The 16,314-nt window shown below is 34.2% G+C and overlaps 1 protein-coding gene across 15 annotated transcripts in view; it reads right to left on the reverse strand.

Annotated features, from left to right (window-relative positions):
• Positions 1 to 702: 702 nt before the first annotated feature.
• The window catches only part of Zmynd8 (Zinc finger MYND-type containing 8), a 289,971-nt gene continuing 274,359 nt past the window's right edge, over positions 703 to 16,314 (reverse strand). For 13 of the 15 annotated variants that reach the window (XM_081769790.1, XM_081769791.1, XM_081769785.1 and 10 more), the window contains one exon: positions 8,595 to 8,732. Coding sequence is in view for 2 of the 15 variants with exons in the window: in XM_081769796.1 (XP_081625922.1) it covers positions 8,586 to 8,732 (147 nt within the window). In the remaining 13 variants the exon portion in view is untranslated. Of the gene's footprint in view, positions 8,733 to 16,314 lie in introns of all 15 variants that reach the window. The other 2 variants (XM_081769796.1, XM_081769789.1) reach the window with 1 other exon arrangement.

A 16,314-nucleotide genomic window follows, 5' to 3' on the forward strand; every position in this document is an offset into this window, starting at 1 on the left:
ACGTGGACCTACTGATTAACGTGGAATCCGAATTACATGAGCTCCAGCCGGGAATCGAACCCAGGTCTCCTACGCCAAAGGCGCGTGCGCTAACTGCTTAGCCACGAAGGAGCTCTCTGGTACAGTGGAGAGAAAGGTTTTGTTTATATACGGTGTTTCAAAACAACAACGACAACGTTTGGGAGCTGATTCCTGACAAGATAAGACAAAAAGTATAGACCAACCTGGGTGCACAAATGCTTCTTTTCGGAGTTACAGGCTATCGGAAACATGAAAAAATGAACTTTAAAAGTCCATAACTCCAAAACTATGGGACCTACCGTAGTCGGGTCAAGACTTCATTTACGAACTAATATGTGCACTATTGGAGGAGAAAAAAAAGGTACTCACGCAACAATTCTTATAGTGGGAGTTTGGTAACGGGAATGTAAGTACTCACCAACTACCTCTATAAAAATTGTTGCGACAGTACCGCAGTATATTGTCGGTGTTGTTTTGAAACACCTTATATATAACGCCTCATTACCTGAAAAATTCAGAAAAATAAAATCTCAATTTTTCACGAAACGTCCTGATTTACGTGATTATTAACTGAGGGCAGCCATATTATTTCCTACTTCTCAGCTATCCCTAAATATCTGTACTGATAGCACAGAACATACAAGGTAAATGGTTGCAGAGTATTAAATAACAACACCGATGATTGAGAACAAACATTTTTTTATTATTATCTTTCAGACGTAACTCTTCAATACACCATCAGAAAAAAAATGGGTTAGTTTTGTCTGGTATCACAAAAATTGTCATTGCATGTGAAATTAATTAGTTATTTACAAAACATTTACTGAGGAGGCTCGCTTAAGTTCTGATGTTTCCTTCTGAGGCTGCTTTAACTCTTTCTGTCTAAATGTAATTTATAATTTACAGTACGAGCAAGACTTTACAAAATGTTTATCGAACACTAATGAGTTTTGAAATATAGGGAAAAAAAATGGTAAACTGAAAAATAAATGACCTTAATATGAACAATTAAAAATATATATATTTATAGTATATTAAACTGCCCTGCAGGGACTTTCAACACCATTTTGCTAACGGGATATTTAATCTACAAATGTATTAAAACTTGGCAAGCATAGTAGTACAATAAAATAATAATAAAATACTAGAAACGTTTTTATGAGATGATCCTTAAGGAAGTATTTCATAACACGAAATACATATGCTGATCTTAAATGGTCATTGAATCTTTTGCTTTAGTGCTTAAAAAACCTCTACCACAACCTGTTTTTAAAAATTTATTTATTTATTAGCAAAATTTCAGATACAGCTATGCAATCATCTGACACTACCAATAGGTCAACCTGTGTTTAAGATACCCTCCCAGCTTTTATTTTGAATCATAGAAAAGGTTTTACAAAACTCTCAGTCAGTATGGTCGGCAGTGGGATTCGAGCTCAGGATCTCCAATCAATCATCTACGCCTGTTGTACATTTTAATGTCTATACTTTGTACAAAGCTCTCGACGCATGACGATTACGAAGTAAAAAGATTTGAAAGAAACCACGAATGCATTTGATGCAATTGCAAAGATATTAGTGTAACACAGGGTTCCTTTCGTTTAAAGAGGCGTTACCCAATTGTTAGAGATCCTTTTCCGTGCGATATTCCCACATTACAAGAACAAAACACCTAGTACAGTTTCGTTGCTACTTTCATGCGACCGTTCTTTAGGACTTCCTTATTACATAAGGACGTAAAGGGATTTTTTCTTCATTTTCAAACGAGAATGAGTAAGAATTTTAAAGGGAACGTGGACCGTGAATTCTGAAGCCGTGTTGCAGTTGGGGAAAAAATATGAATAATTAAAGAAAGCTCCTTTTAAATTTCTTTTCCGAACAATATAAGTAGCAGAATAATTATTTGAAAAAGAAACTAATAAAAAAGGAATGTGGTTTATAAATAACTGTTTCTTTTGATAAGAAACCAGCTACCTCCATATTATTCACATCTTTACAATGGCTACGACAGCAATCATGTCAGAAAATGAATTCATACTAGACTAGAATGAAAAGTAGGAAATATATTTTCGTCTCATCACACTCATTACATAGGGATTTGTTATCTACAATACTTATATGATATTCCTCATACAGATTAGCAGACAGATTTCTCTTGTCAAAGAGGAAGGAAGGAAAGAGAGCACAGAGATGATCAATAAAGACGAAGGAGTTATCTACGGAGATGGTATGCGGACTGCGATATGTCATATGTAGTAGAGACGGGGAAGAGAAAAAAAGAAAGGATAAAACAATATAAAGATGACGTGAGAAGGAAGAAAGATACCAATGCGGTATACAAACATGTTAAGAAAACTAATCACGAAATTAACTGGGACAGGACGAAGTATTGGAGATAGAGAAGAGAATGATATTAAGTGGAAAGAAACAGATTGGATAAAGAAGGTACGAAGAGAGAAGCTGATGAACTGGACACGGGGTTTACCTATTAATGAATTATGGCAGAGAATTTTGGATAGCATAGACAGGAAGATGGAAATTGAAAAAGATCCCTATAAGGACCAAAAATGGTGGCATGTGATTGGCAGGAAAATGGACACGGGGACCTACGGAATTGGCTGAAGGCTTCAGCCAACAGAATTTAAGACTTTTTCATAAGGATGACTATACATATGTCTGTATCTTCATTTATGTTCTATAGTGTCTGATCAAGGATATAGTAGATATCCGAAGCTGTAACACATTATAGTTTAAAATAGTGTGTGTTGAAGCTTTGGTCAGTATTTCGTTATAAATTTCTCGTTATCGACAAAACATCTGAAGCATTGATTACTTTCTTCCATATTCTTATTTAGTTACGGTATAAGAATTATTTTTAAATAAATATTTATCAGTGACAGTTAAAATAAGTTGTTGGAGATCAGTGACTTTCTGTTAATGGTGTTGAATACCTACCATGCAAACTTTGGTTTTTAGCCCATTGGGACATATGTGGAATTATTTTTCTCTTTTCGTTGAAATCAACTGAAATTTTATTGATAATGATTTTACAGAATTCTCCTTCAAATCTAATTAATTGTCTCCTGCTTTTTCAAAGTGAATTTGCAATATATATATAAATTAATAAAAATATTACAATTATATATAATCAAGCTTAATTTTCACTAAGTTAAGAGACATTTACCAAAAAAAAAAAAAAAAAAAAAAAAACTTTGAGTTTTACGTCCCACGGATATGCCGGTTAGGTTAAAGGAGACGGTGATGATGAGAAATGAATGAAATGGTGGAATGAAGAAAGTGGAAGGAAACGGGAGAACCCCGAGAAAACCCCACGAGCACGGTGTTTGTTCACTACAGTCCACATGGCGTGAGCTGAGATCGAACCAGGGACCCCAAGCACCGGAGGTGAACGCTCTACCACTGAGCCACCGCGCCCCCGACATTAAAATAGAGTTGAAGAAAAGTCCAGTGAAACTAAACCACTCAAATTCCAGTTCATTTCAGAGAAAAAATCTCATATAAATCAATGAACTAAAAAACAAGACTGCGCGGGTATTGAATGTGGAACTCTTCACTGAATCATTATCTTCAAATCTGCTGCACTTTGTTTTAAGTATTTCCCCGTATTCGTTGTAAAAGCATATTTTTCTGTGTGGTTTCCCCACGTTGTTCGACACTAACAAATGTATACGCATAATTGGCTGTATAATATGTAGAAGTCACTTTGCTCCATTAAAACTTAAAAAAGTGGTTCTTCGACTTTTGTTCGTATGAGGTACGTGCTTCCACCTGCCAACTTGATGGCTACATAATATTTGGTTGAGATTAGTCAAAACATCAGAAGATCCGTTCCAATTCAATAAATTATTATTCTTAAGTAACAGAAAGTATAATGAAAAACATAAAGCAATTGAGGAAGGAAAAAATATGCGGGAGAGCACTTGAGTGTTATTACCTTTTAGACGGTTTCAAAAGGTCAATTTTGTAGAGTGCGTTTGCGATATTGGGCAAGAAATGTGGAAATGCAACTTCCTGACCTAGACGGACAGATTGATGTATCAGTACAAAGCAATTGAACTTCAATAATAATAACACTCGAAAAATTAGTCCAAATTAACGTCCACATTCTGTATAAAGCAAACAGAAATTATATTTCCAAATATCATGAGAGAAATGAAATGAAATTTTTGAGTTTTACGTCCCACGGTTATGCCGGTTAGGCTAAAGGAGACGGATGATGAGTAATGAATGAAATGGTGGAATGAAGAAAGTGGGAGGAAACGGGAGAACCCCGAGAAAACCCACGCACACGGTGTTTGTCCACCACAAAGTTCACTTGGCGGGAGCAGGATTTGAACCCGAGACCCCTAGCACCAGAGGTGAACGCTCTACCACTGAGCCACCGCGGCCCCCAATATCATGAGAGAAATTTAAGTATTGGTAAATATTTTGATTCAAAATCACATGACAACATCAGTGTTCCATTAATACATGTACATCCTCTTGATTCACACACGGTTGACAACGTGTCTATTTTTTGGGGGGGGAGGGGGTGTTACGTTTCCTTCCACATTCTCACTCCACCAATTCTTCCATCATTCACTTGCCTTAGTCATCCGTCTCCCTTAGCCTAAATGGCATAATCGAGGGACGTTAAACTGAACCAATTATTCATACACACACACATATATAACTCTTATAAATACTTATCTCCTTGCCAAGTTCTAAGTCTGAATGTAAGTAGAAACCAACTTATAGCAGTTTTTAGCTTTTTTTCTTTCTTTCTTTTCTTTTCAACAGTCGCAAATGTGTAAGTGAAATTTACAATTTTGATATAAAGTCAAAAATTACTATATTTGTAAGTTTATATCTTACAGCTTTCCAACTGTTTTTCCATGACTGTACTCAACGAACTGGTTCTAACATTATGAGCTTTGTTCGTCTAACTCAAAAAACAAGAATGACCAAATTTTACTTTACGCAGAGGTTAATGGCAAAATCCCATTTATATAAGATAAATGAAAGTATACTCTCAAAATATACGCTAACATTCTAAAATGATATGATGATAATGGGATTATGGATACTATTCACAAAAATCCTGCGAACAAACACGAAAATTCTGAAAATGTACACCAGTTTGAGCACAGAAAGACAATTATCGCACAATAATGAGGAACAAATAAAGTATTTCACACTGAAATTGGTTAATTTTTTTAAATGGAACTTTTTCACAGTAAATATTAACAACAGTGCTTTCCATTGTTGACTGACTATTTGGCTTATGGAATAATCTATATAATTTATTGAGTCAGGAAAGAGGTATACTCTGTTTAAAGTACACAACTTATGAGTACATTTCATTTTTGTCGAAGAACAGAACGCACAATTTCATGTGAAGTTGCTTGGAAATAACAGGGATGGAATCTAATCTCCTAACAGCATATACCTATACAAACCTCGTTTAGCGTCTAGCTTACACAGTGTAACTCAAAAACATATTCTGTATACTTTCTCTTTACAATCTTTTTCTTAATATAATTTCATTTCATGTGTTACTCTATTTACAATTATGCAGTAACGACTTTTTTGATGTATATAGTAAACAATCTGTACATCTTAGCTACAATATTTTAATTGTTTTTCTTTTGGGCTCTACTTCTTGTCGATTTTGCTTTCTTTGTTCATCAGGACTTGCTTTATTACGAGCCTACCTCTCAAATACCCTTCATTGACTTTCTAAGCACAGAATATTCATAAGCAACTTTTTTTTTTTTTTTTTTTTCGAAATAAAAACATAACAATACCTTACTAACTGTCACTTTTCGAGAGCTCCTCTCATCTTTACCATGTAAGGTCCAATCATTAATTCAGGTAGGTAGGTTTAGCATATCATGAGGGAAATATATCAGTTTGATAAGTCATTGATCCTTTGCAAATCTGTTCCTACACATGCCAACATCCAAGATTTTGTGGCAATACTTAAGAAAAGTTTTTCTTTGTGTCTAAATGTTAGGTGCAGTCCCTAAGGCTTGGAAGAAGTGCGATACACAGAAAACTGACGAGAACTTCTACAATAATACAGGAGGTAAAAACTCACTGTAATTTTTGGAGTATTTTTTAGTTTCTCCCCAATCTTGCACATATAAGATCTCCAGTGTACTTACTTCACAAAATATACCTGAGCGAGCGAAGAGGGGTAGGAAGCCTCGCAGGGCTTGTTGTTTTCAACCTTTATCAGAATTTAGACAAAAACAAGGTACTCAATTCTGTAGCCATGAAACGAGTTGGGGGAGATTCTCAATGCCATCCCATTTTCCTTTCAACTATGATGAACTTAAACTGTATATTCTTTAATAAAATAATAATTTACCACACAATATAATACCATACATGGTACATTGTTCGACAAGAATTACCACATATTTAACATAGACAGTGTAGAAATAAATCTATATATGATTCTTTGTAGAGGCTATAATAAATGGAATTATTTTTAACGATAAACAAATAGTTTTGCTTTCATTATCTCACGTTAAACAAAGAATTCATTTTGACAAATTTTCTTAACTTTCGAATAGATAATGCAACTTAAACACGGGTCTTGGACCTTAAAATGATCTCGTTTAACTTCAATTATGGAAACTATACTGTAACTGAACAACTTATGTAGATATTATTTACAAAAGAAAATATATGAAATGCATTTAAACATAACTTCATTATGTTCTATAATTATATAATTCATTTAAAAAAATTCACCTGCAATCTGATCCAACAAAATATTTAAACTCTTCATAATCATTTCCTGAATTTATTAACATTCAGAGCAAATTAATGAGGAATTGTTTCAGTAGGCAGTTTTTTTTTTCGACTGTTTTGAACAAAGCTCAAAATGTTGCCCAACCTGAACAACAAAACTGATTCAGATATAAATTAGAGAGACAACATACGGAATCTCCACTTAAAAATGTCTAAGCTTAAGAACAAATACGATCATTATTTAGCCTTTTATTTCCGATATAAGTACTCTTAATTATTTCATTGAAGTGCGGTTTTCTGCTTTATAAAAATACTTTACTTATCACGTTAACGTTAAAAATATATTTCTGTTACGTGTTCAGGCGAAAATATCAAGTAAATACTAAATAACAATTGAAATTATGCTGAATATTGTCATTGTAGTGTACTTAAAACCAAAAAATCCTGTCCAACTGTGTCTCCTGCGGGCAAATCATGACAAACAGAACAGTTATGTACAATAGTACATCAAGAACAAAATACTGAGAGAATATAAACGTCGCTTTAATGCAGAACCATTGGTAATGGAGTAACAACATTTAGAGGCTATCTACAAACTACATTTAAAAACCTGAAACTAATGAAGTAGCAGAGACTGTTTAAAAATCGTAGCTACCACAATATATCACATTTAAACAGTGATACGGTTGCATCTATTATATTCTATTTTAATTCATTTATTTCTGCATAGACAATAATTTACATGCAAACGCTTAAACCAGAAGTACTGTATATAAAAACTCTCTCTCTCTCTCTTGCTGCCAAGAATGAAAAGCCTCCAACAAAAATTACATAACCTCTAATTGTTTTCGTAACACAAGTTATTTCTTCTTTTTCGTGTTTATTAGAAAATAAACAAAAACAAAAGCGGTCCAACACCTTGGCACCCCTTAGCCACAAAGAATATAAAACTGCCATTTAAAAAAAAAAAAAAAAACTTTTCTCTGAACATGTAGACAGTTGTTTATTCTAATGACAGAAATGAAATAAAACCATAATCCTTAGCCATGATGAGGGGGGAAAAACACATGATAAACAATGCACATACATACAAGTGAAAAATACAAAAGAAAATTTGTACAATTGTTTCTACACTCACATATACGACAAATTCATCCATTCTTTTTCTTTTTCGCATATTTATAAACTGCTAAATGGTACATATGAAACACAGAAGAGGGTGCACAGGTATATTATATCCGCCATTTTTTATTTTATGCAGTCTTTTTGCTCTGGAATAGAAAAGCAGGCTGTGTTCCATGTATACACATTGCTTTTTTTTTCTATACATCGCACACTTTCTCGCGCCAAACACACACACACATATTTAAACGTACACACGACCACCTTTAGATAAATACAAACCAAACACAGGACAATCATCAATGAATAATTATTAAGACCAAAGAGATTTAATACTAATATGCATCCTAACTTTCACTAGGAATGATGAGGTCCTTATTTATCTATCTGCAAGTACAAAACATTTTTCTTTATAAACAATCCACAAACACTAGTAATGCACCACTTTCTTAAAATGCATTATTTTCCTATTATGCAATACCAACATGTGTGCTCTCTGAACTTACAAGGAACTTTAGTTACTTAAAAAAAATATTCGAAAAAATCCTTTCCATTCACTTCTTCTGATCAGAAATAAGCAATAACCAGACACTCTATCCTTCACTAGCACAAATCTTCCACCCATCGCAGAACAGTTTTATAAATACACGTGTTCTTAGTTTCACTATCTAAATCTTGTTCTACATGTAAAAATGAGGCCTCATTGGGAAACCTAAGGGTCCATGGCGAGCAAATTGGCCACTTTGTGATGGTGGAGCCATCATTCTCTGTTGCATCAATGCCCTCTGTTCTGGTGAGAACATTCCAAAAGGGGGCATTACATGACCCTGAAAAAAGAAAGAAAAAAAAAGAGTGAAATTAAGACTTCGCTTAAACAAAATTTATCATGTTCGTCAACTAACCATTCATATTTAAAATAATCCTCAGAAATTTTGTCAACACTTTTTATTTACTTTATTTCTAAGGACTATATAATATTTCCTGGAGCACTGATGAGAGTTAACAGAACAGAAATAAAACACGAAGTTAAAAAACAGTGTTTTCTGATAGACACTTTGTTAATTCTGGTACGCAAAGTTCTAAAAAACACCGGAGGGATATATATATATATATATATATATATATATATATATATATATATATATATATACAGTAAAGCTTCGAGTACCGCAAACTTTTTTTTTTTTAATCCTGCTGCAATCGCTGTGGACTGAAACTCGACATGAAAATAAGCACTCTATGTTCTAAAACAAAATTAAACTGCATTTTAAAATCAATATTTCCAACAATAGTGCACGTTTTGAAGTGCAACTCTAATAAGCAGAAACTGATTGCTGTAAGGTATGAAAAACGGGAATTGGGAAGAGTGACTTGTGTGGTAGTAAATTACATTCATTGTTTACTGCGGAGTGAGAGTGCACAACACAACGACGCACATCTGGCAGAAAAGATCATTTTAAGCAAAGTACAATGTAGAATAAAGAAAAGGGGTTTCCAAAGCAAGAAGAAAAAGAAAGACTTTTTTTTTTTTTTTTCAAAAAACACGTAACTGAACGTTTTTTGTTTGTAGTACAGTATTGTTTGTTGATCTTTATTTTAGTGATTTAGACGTAAAACAAGGGTTTCTGCTGTACTGTACATATTTTAAAAGTTTTATTGTGTTTTTTGTACAACGAAACGATTTTTACGCTTAGTTTTTTTTTCGTGTTTGCACCTCATTTTTAGTCTTTTTTTCGAGTTATCCGCGATTTTCGCTGTCCGCAGAGTCCTTGCCACCCAATTCCACGGATAACCGGACTTTATATATATATATATATATATATGCGTGTGTGTGTGTGTGTGTAAGAGAGAGAGAGAACATACTTAAAATTGCACTTTATCCCGCGTAAACATGAGAATTTTGTAGGAGGAACGCTGAGTTGCAGTGTAGGCTAAGATATTTTAAACAAGCAAAATGCAATACAATGCGGACGTCCTTATCGTTGATGACAAGTCTCCCGTAAATAAGGTTTCAGGTGACACAAATATCGTCTATGCATGGTTATATTTCGAAAATCTACTCTACAACCGCGTCCGTATTCGTCAAACCTGCCAATGTGTGACTGAGTTTCACCTCCTTCCTGAAGAGAAATCCTTAAGATTTTTGTTTCTTTAAATATCTGACTTGTTAAAGTAGGAACGGATTGACTACAGTGTATACATTGGATATTAGAAATTGACTGGTGAATTTGTTGTAAAAAGCTAATGTTTAAACTGAATTATATCAACTTTCGTTTTTTGATGCATTAAACCTGTCATGTGAATAAAATTGATTTTATGGCCTAAGGAATCCCAGTTGTGAAAATGAAATGAAATCTTTGAGTTTTACGTCCTACGGATTTGCCAGCTAAGCTAAAGGAGACCGTGATGATGGGAAATGAAGAAAGTGGTAGGAAACAGAAGAACCCCGAGGAAAGCTATGAGATCGAACTAGGGACCCCATGCACCAGAGGTGAACGCTCTACCACTGCGCTACCGCGGCCCCTCGAAACCCAGCTGTGGATACTCTTCGTGCAAAAGACGTTCACCACAACCATTGCAGCATACTATTATTAGTTAGTCTCGAAAACTTGTTTATTTTTTGAAATTGTGAAAATTTTGAATTAACAAAGATTCATCGAACAGGAAATAATGATACACTAGAAAAAGAACAGTCAAAACCGTAACATGATCTCCTGTAACTCTTACAAACCTGACAAAGTATTCATTACAATACTATCCCCACTCTCTTCTTTTTTCTTACTCGTTTTATATTTGTGTAAAGTTTGGAAAGTGCTAAGGATTTATAGTCATTATCAAAACTTAAGTCGAAAGCTTATTGATTTCCTATAGTGTAGAGACAGCCGAAGGCATGGGTACAACACTGGTGACTGATAAATTTAAAAGAAAAAAAAAATGGCCCATTCTAGTTTCATATTCCTTTAAAGGGCCTATCCGGTTGCAATGATGTGAACAGTCTTTGGGGAAATTTTGTAGATTCTATATTCCAACAGCAAATTGTTCTAAAATGGATGAAACATAGTAAAAAACATTGTCAATAAAAATTAATGAAAAACAGATAATTTCTACACTATCTCAAAAACCAAAAGAGGGAGATGAAATTCAGCTCAAATGTATAAGAGACTATGTAGATTCTACTGGGTTCCTACTGATCTGGAGAAATTAATTCCCTGACTTCCCTGACCTTTGGCAGGAAATTCCTTGATTTTCATGACATGTGTCGGATGACGTTGACATATAAGTAAGGAATAAACAACGGTGAATATTTGTATATGAGAACATTTATTCAATACAGACAAATAGTAATCCATTGCTCATACGTCCATTCCACTTACTTTCCGTAAATATCTGAACAACGTCCATTATAATGGTTGGCTAAGCTAAAATTGGTATACAATTAACGTTAGAAAACATAGATTTTAGAAAATTTCCCTGATTTCCAGTCTTCTTCCCTGAATTGCACCATTTTCCCTGACTTCCCTGACCAGTAGGAACCCTGTTCTATATTCCAAAAGCTAATTGTCCTAAAATGCCAACGTGACTTCTGACCTGATCACGTGACAATCTGATCCTTATGAGAAACCGGATAGGCTTTTTTTTTAGAGTTAATTTTCAATTTCTTTTATCTCTCTCTCTTTGGAGAGAGAGAGAGAGAGAGAGAGAGAATTTATTAACGACGCATACAAAGGAATAAATGTTCTTGATGAATGCTCGAAGGTTGGTAAATAGTAAAGAATCCTAATAAATTAATATACTTTTTGTGTAAATAAGTTTATTTTTCTTGCTGTAAATACTTAAAATATCTGCTAAATCTAAACATGAGCAATAAAATGATTGTTTTTTTCGTTAAAAATTAAAATCCCCTGACTTGGGAACACTGAGATTATACGAAAGCAGAAACTTCTTGCAGCTTCTGGGGATATTTTTCGGAAACTTTCCTATTGTATAGATAAAGGGTGTCTCTACTTTATCGCCCGTGTTAATGATACTAATTCTAAGCAGACAGACATTGAAGGAAGGAAGGAAGGAAGAAAGAAAGAAAGAAAGAAAGAAAAAAAAACTATCTGGACAGTAAACTTATGTTTACTTAGAGAAAGGCCATTTACTTACAACACTGTTTCACACTGGAGAACTCACATTAGCGTGAGGCCATATTTTGGTTAAGTTTCACTCTTTACTTTATGTTTATATATCTGAAAAGTATCGTTCATTTCTCTGTTGCAAAAAGAATCTAATTTCTCAATTATATTGGGTAAGCTCTTACGTTACTGTTCGGCGATTTGGAATTTGAGAATCGCTACCTCTTCTTCAAGTGGGAAAGTACTAACGGATGATGAAGCGAGCCCACTAACTGAAGAAAAGCTCTTCTCAACTCCCAAAACGCTAAGTTCAACGAATATAAATGAAAATTAGTTTCTCTTTACAGTAGAGAAGTGTAATAAATCCCCTTCACTCTAATAATAAGCTTTGTGCCGATATCTAAAATGTAGTTTTCTTTGTGTTCTTTTAATCCCACTTTTATAGTGAACTTTTACAACATTCATTTTATTTTGTGCGATGGACTTAAAGAAGTGCATTTAGTTTTCTTTCTACATTTTCTTTCATTTTATGTTATAATGGACTCCTAGGTCTGAACCTAATCAGTGAGAACCGAAGCGATAACATACTCTTATAGACTTTGCTTATAAGTCATGATAATGCTCCAGCCAATGAAAGTGCATATCCAGACAAAATGAATAAAAATTTGTATGAAACGAGAGTTTCGAGATTAATTTTTAGGCCTGGGTTCTAGACCATGGGCGGTGCTTCATCTGAGAAGCGGGAAGAGTAACAAGTTATTGGAGAAGATGGCCGCGAAAAAGTCAAACCTACACAGAACTATAGTCAACTATTTAGTAATGAATATTTTTCCTTTTTTCAACCTCTATGTATAATAAGTATGTAAATTGCAATTATCACAAATATAAATATGATGACTTAAACCGTGTGTGTATTTAACTTAGGATTTTCCCTCGATGCTCCTTATGTGCATAATCCCCCTATACTAAGTTTCATATGTTATTTACAGCGAAATTAATTTGCTAAAGTTATTGCTTTCAATGTAACTCTTAATATTGTTGTTTATTGCAGCTGTTTGTGTGAATTTGGAACAAATCTTTGTTTTGTTTGAATCACATGACAATTCGCATTGTAACAGCACTTGTATGCAATATGCATTCAGGTTGCCATTAGCGAAGCTGTCAATGCATGTGTGCTAGACGGATTTCAACTTTGATTTCTTTCGCCATCCGTAGTAATCATAACACTTTTTAAATTTCCAAATTATGCTATGCATGCGTATAATAAGTCTTACAGAAGAGGCGGAGATTTACTACTACTTCTGTTCCAATGGTGATTTCCATACAGCGAAAACTGTGAAAGAGAGTGAATAATGGATTTTGATATGGATTCAGCGTCCCACGAATATGTTTATTTTCACTTGTATTCCTTTACTCAAACCGGACATGATAGAAATAAACAGTTTCAAGCTTTAAGACTGACAGACATTGTGAAGGAAAATGAGAACAGTAACAGGGAGAAACAGTTTGCAGTATTAGTACTGCAAGAATAAATTCCACCTACCACTTTAATCCTCTCTTCAACCGGAATTCGCCCAACAGAACCCTCCAGGTGACGTACACGCAACCACCCGAGTGACGTCACCCTACAGATTGGCAACACTGCTATCCAGTTGGCGAGCCTACCAATCAGCTATCATCTTCGAGCACTAGGAGCGACTCGTCCATTTTGGAACTCGACGACAGAAGGAGCAACTTGTGAGCTCCCATACGTGAAGAAAGAAAGGGGAGCACATGCTTCACTGCGTGGGCCCTCAATCTAATAAATATTGTGATTCAATGGTTTTAACTCATGTACTTAGTTTATTGTCGCATGCCGTTAACTGTTAGCTTTCTTTGTAGGTGGTTTATCTGTATTTCTGAGCAAGTTACGTGGAAGCGCGTTCCTGCTATTTGCAGCCCTGGCCAACAACGGGTGAAATTTTCACTTGTTCTGAGGGTTTATTGGTCCCCAGATCATTTAATTTAGATTATTATTTTCTGATCCTTTTAATTAAATGAGACGGCGCCCACAGTAGCAGAAATTTACTATCAACTCCTGGGCCAATATTCATCCCACAGGACTGAAACATTTTTTAATATGGAATCAAAATTTTTCTTGAAAGAGATTCAGAAACCCACGAATACATATAATCTCTGCTGTTATTCTATTGAAACCGGAAGTAGTAGAAACTAGTCCAACTTCCACTTTCAATATTGATTCCTTATAGTAATAACTGTAAGAGCGAGAAACTGTTTTTGGCATGTTTGAGTGTTCAAAGAATAAGCATTATCTCTGACCTTATCCCTGCATTAAAACTGGAAATTGCAGTACTATTATTTCCTGTTTCAGTATTGAATTTACACAGTCTAGAAGACTACAATAGTTTCACAATATGGAACCCAACTCACTTGTTTTGTCTTATTCTCAAGATGAGAACAGAACGTTATCGAAATTAGATAACAGTTGTAATATTGTACAAGGAAAAAGATATTATTTTCTTTCATTTCCTTATTACAAAAATAAGGATTTTTTTCTTCTTTGGTAACGTCCCTCTCAGACTACGAAGGCTGTGGAGGTGAACACAAACAGGAAAGTAGAAGTGAAATACTAGAAATCAAAGGAAGAATCCCAAGGAGAAACTACACACAGCATGGTATACAGTGTAGGATCAAAACTCCGGAACTCTTCTCCAAGCGTCTGCCTTAAGCCAACATATCCCTAAACGACAAGTCTTTCTGTTTTTTTACAAAAACTAAGTAGGAAATTATAATAATTTTTGTTGTTGAAAGTAGCGAAAGAAGAATCGTAATTAATAACTTATCAGATTACCCCACATCATGTTACCATTCACAAGATATTTACAAGGGTGAGTCATTAAATCTTCTAATACTCAGGTACACAATATATATTTGTATTTATTACAATACAATGAAAGCAAGTTAACATTCAAATAGCCCTCGTGTTGGAAAGTCTGCAGTCAAATTCCACGTCTTGTCCTTAGAGGCAAACAAATGAGTCATTGCTATTTCCATCTGTTGGTTGAAGCATTATCTTCAATCTGTTAAGTAGCAGATTGTATCTTTTTTTTCCTCTAACAGTAACGCATTTCATTCCTGACACAGATTTATACAACACGAACAGTAACGCCCATGCTACTTAAGGATTTGGCCAAACAGTATTGGATATATATATATATAAACCGCATACTCAGCATCTTCCCTCTTTTCTGTTGAAAACGAAGGATCTAGCTGAACTAGATATTCTACTTACTACGTTCTTTTGAACTAGCGCACACAGTGTCTGTTAAATTTTTGTCATATCAATTCCTGATAACAAGGGGAAAAAAAGAATAATAAATTTCTGTAAAGAAAATATAGAACAGCGTATAACAGCAGTTCCCAAACAAAAGTAAGCATGCATGCACAACATTAACTTCACCAAACACATGCAAAAACAAACCAGTAACCTTTGACTGTAATGCCATATAAAATATAATATGACTGTGATTTACAATAATTACAGTATGGCAAATAATGCAATAAAAGTACAAATAAAGACTAATTGTCTCAGCGTTAATTCTGGGTTCTGTCCAAGAACAATTTGTTAGGAAGAATTAGAACATAAATTACACACGAAATGTTAGTGAATTATAGTAACTAAGACCCCAAGGAAAGCTCGTGACAAAACATAATAGCATCTTTTATAACTTTTATCTAAGAAATGTATATGTAAGCATGTAATTAAGTGTATCGTGTGGGAATGATGAATATATTATAATTTGACTATGAATATAATGCGACTTCTCTATGGACGACACTTCCTATACATATATTTTCCTTTCAAATTCTTCAAAACCTTGATCTGAAAACTTAAATTACGCAACTATGTAAAAGGGTAACTGAAACATTATAGTATATTGATTTAACCAATACAACACAGTACTTTAATTGAGATCATGTTCGATTTGTTACATTTACAGGAAGGTCATGAAAAGATCAATACCTAAAGTAACTGACTTTATCTTTAGTATTAAGCAATTGGTTTGTGATTGCGAGAGAATGAACTCCATTATTGCTTGCTAATTTCCATTCTTGAAAATAAACCTAACTACTTCCAAAACAAAGAGGTGACATAGTTTGGAAAATTTAAAAGCTAAATAAAATACCTAGTTTTAAAAAAGGAATCCACAATTTAAAAAAATATCACGTCTACCAATTAAATTAAGAGACAGAACACCAGAATTATTTGCTAACTACCTTTGTAATCTCT

Source organism: Thermobia domestica, chromosome 8 (assembly GCF_964235325.1).
Source record: "Thermobia domestica chromosome 8, izTheDome1.hap1.1, whole genome shotgun sequence".
Lineage (NCBI taxonomy): Eukaryota > Metazoa > Arthropoda > Insecta > Zygentoma > Lepismatidae > Thermobia > Thermobia domestica.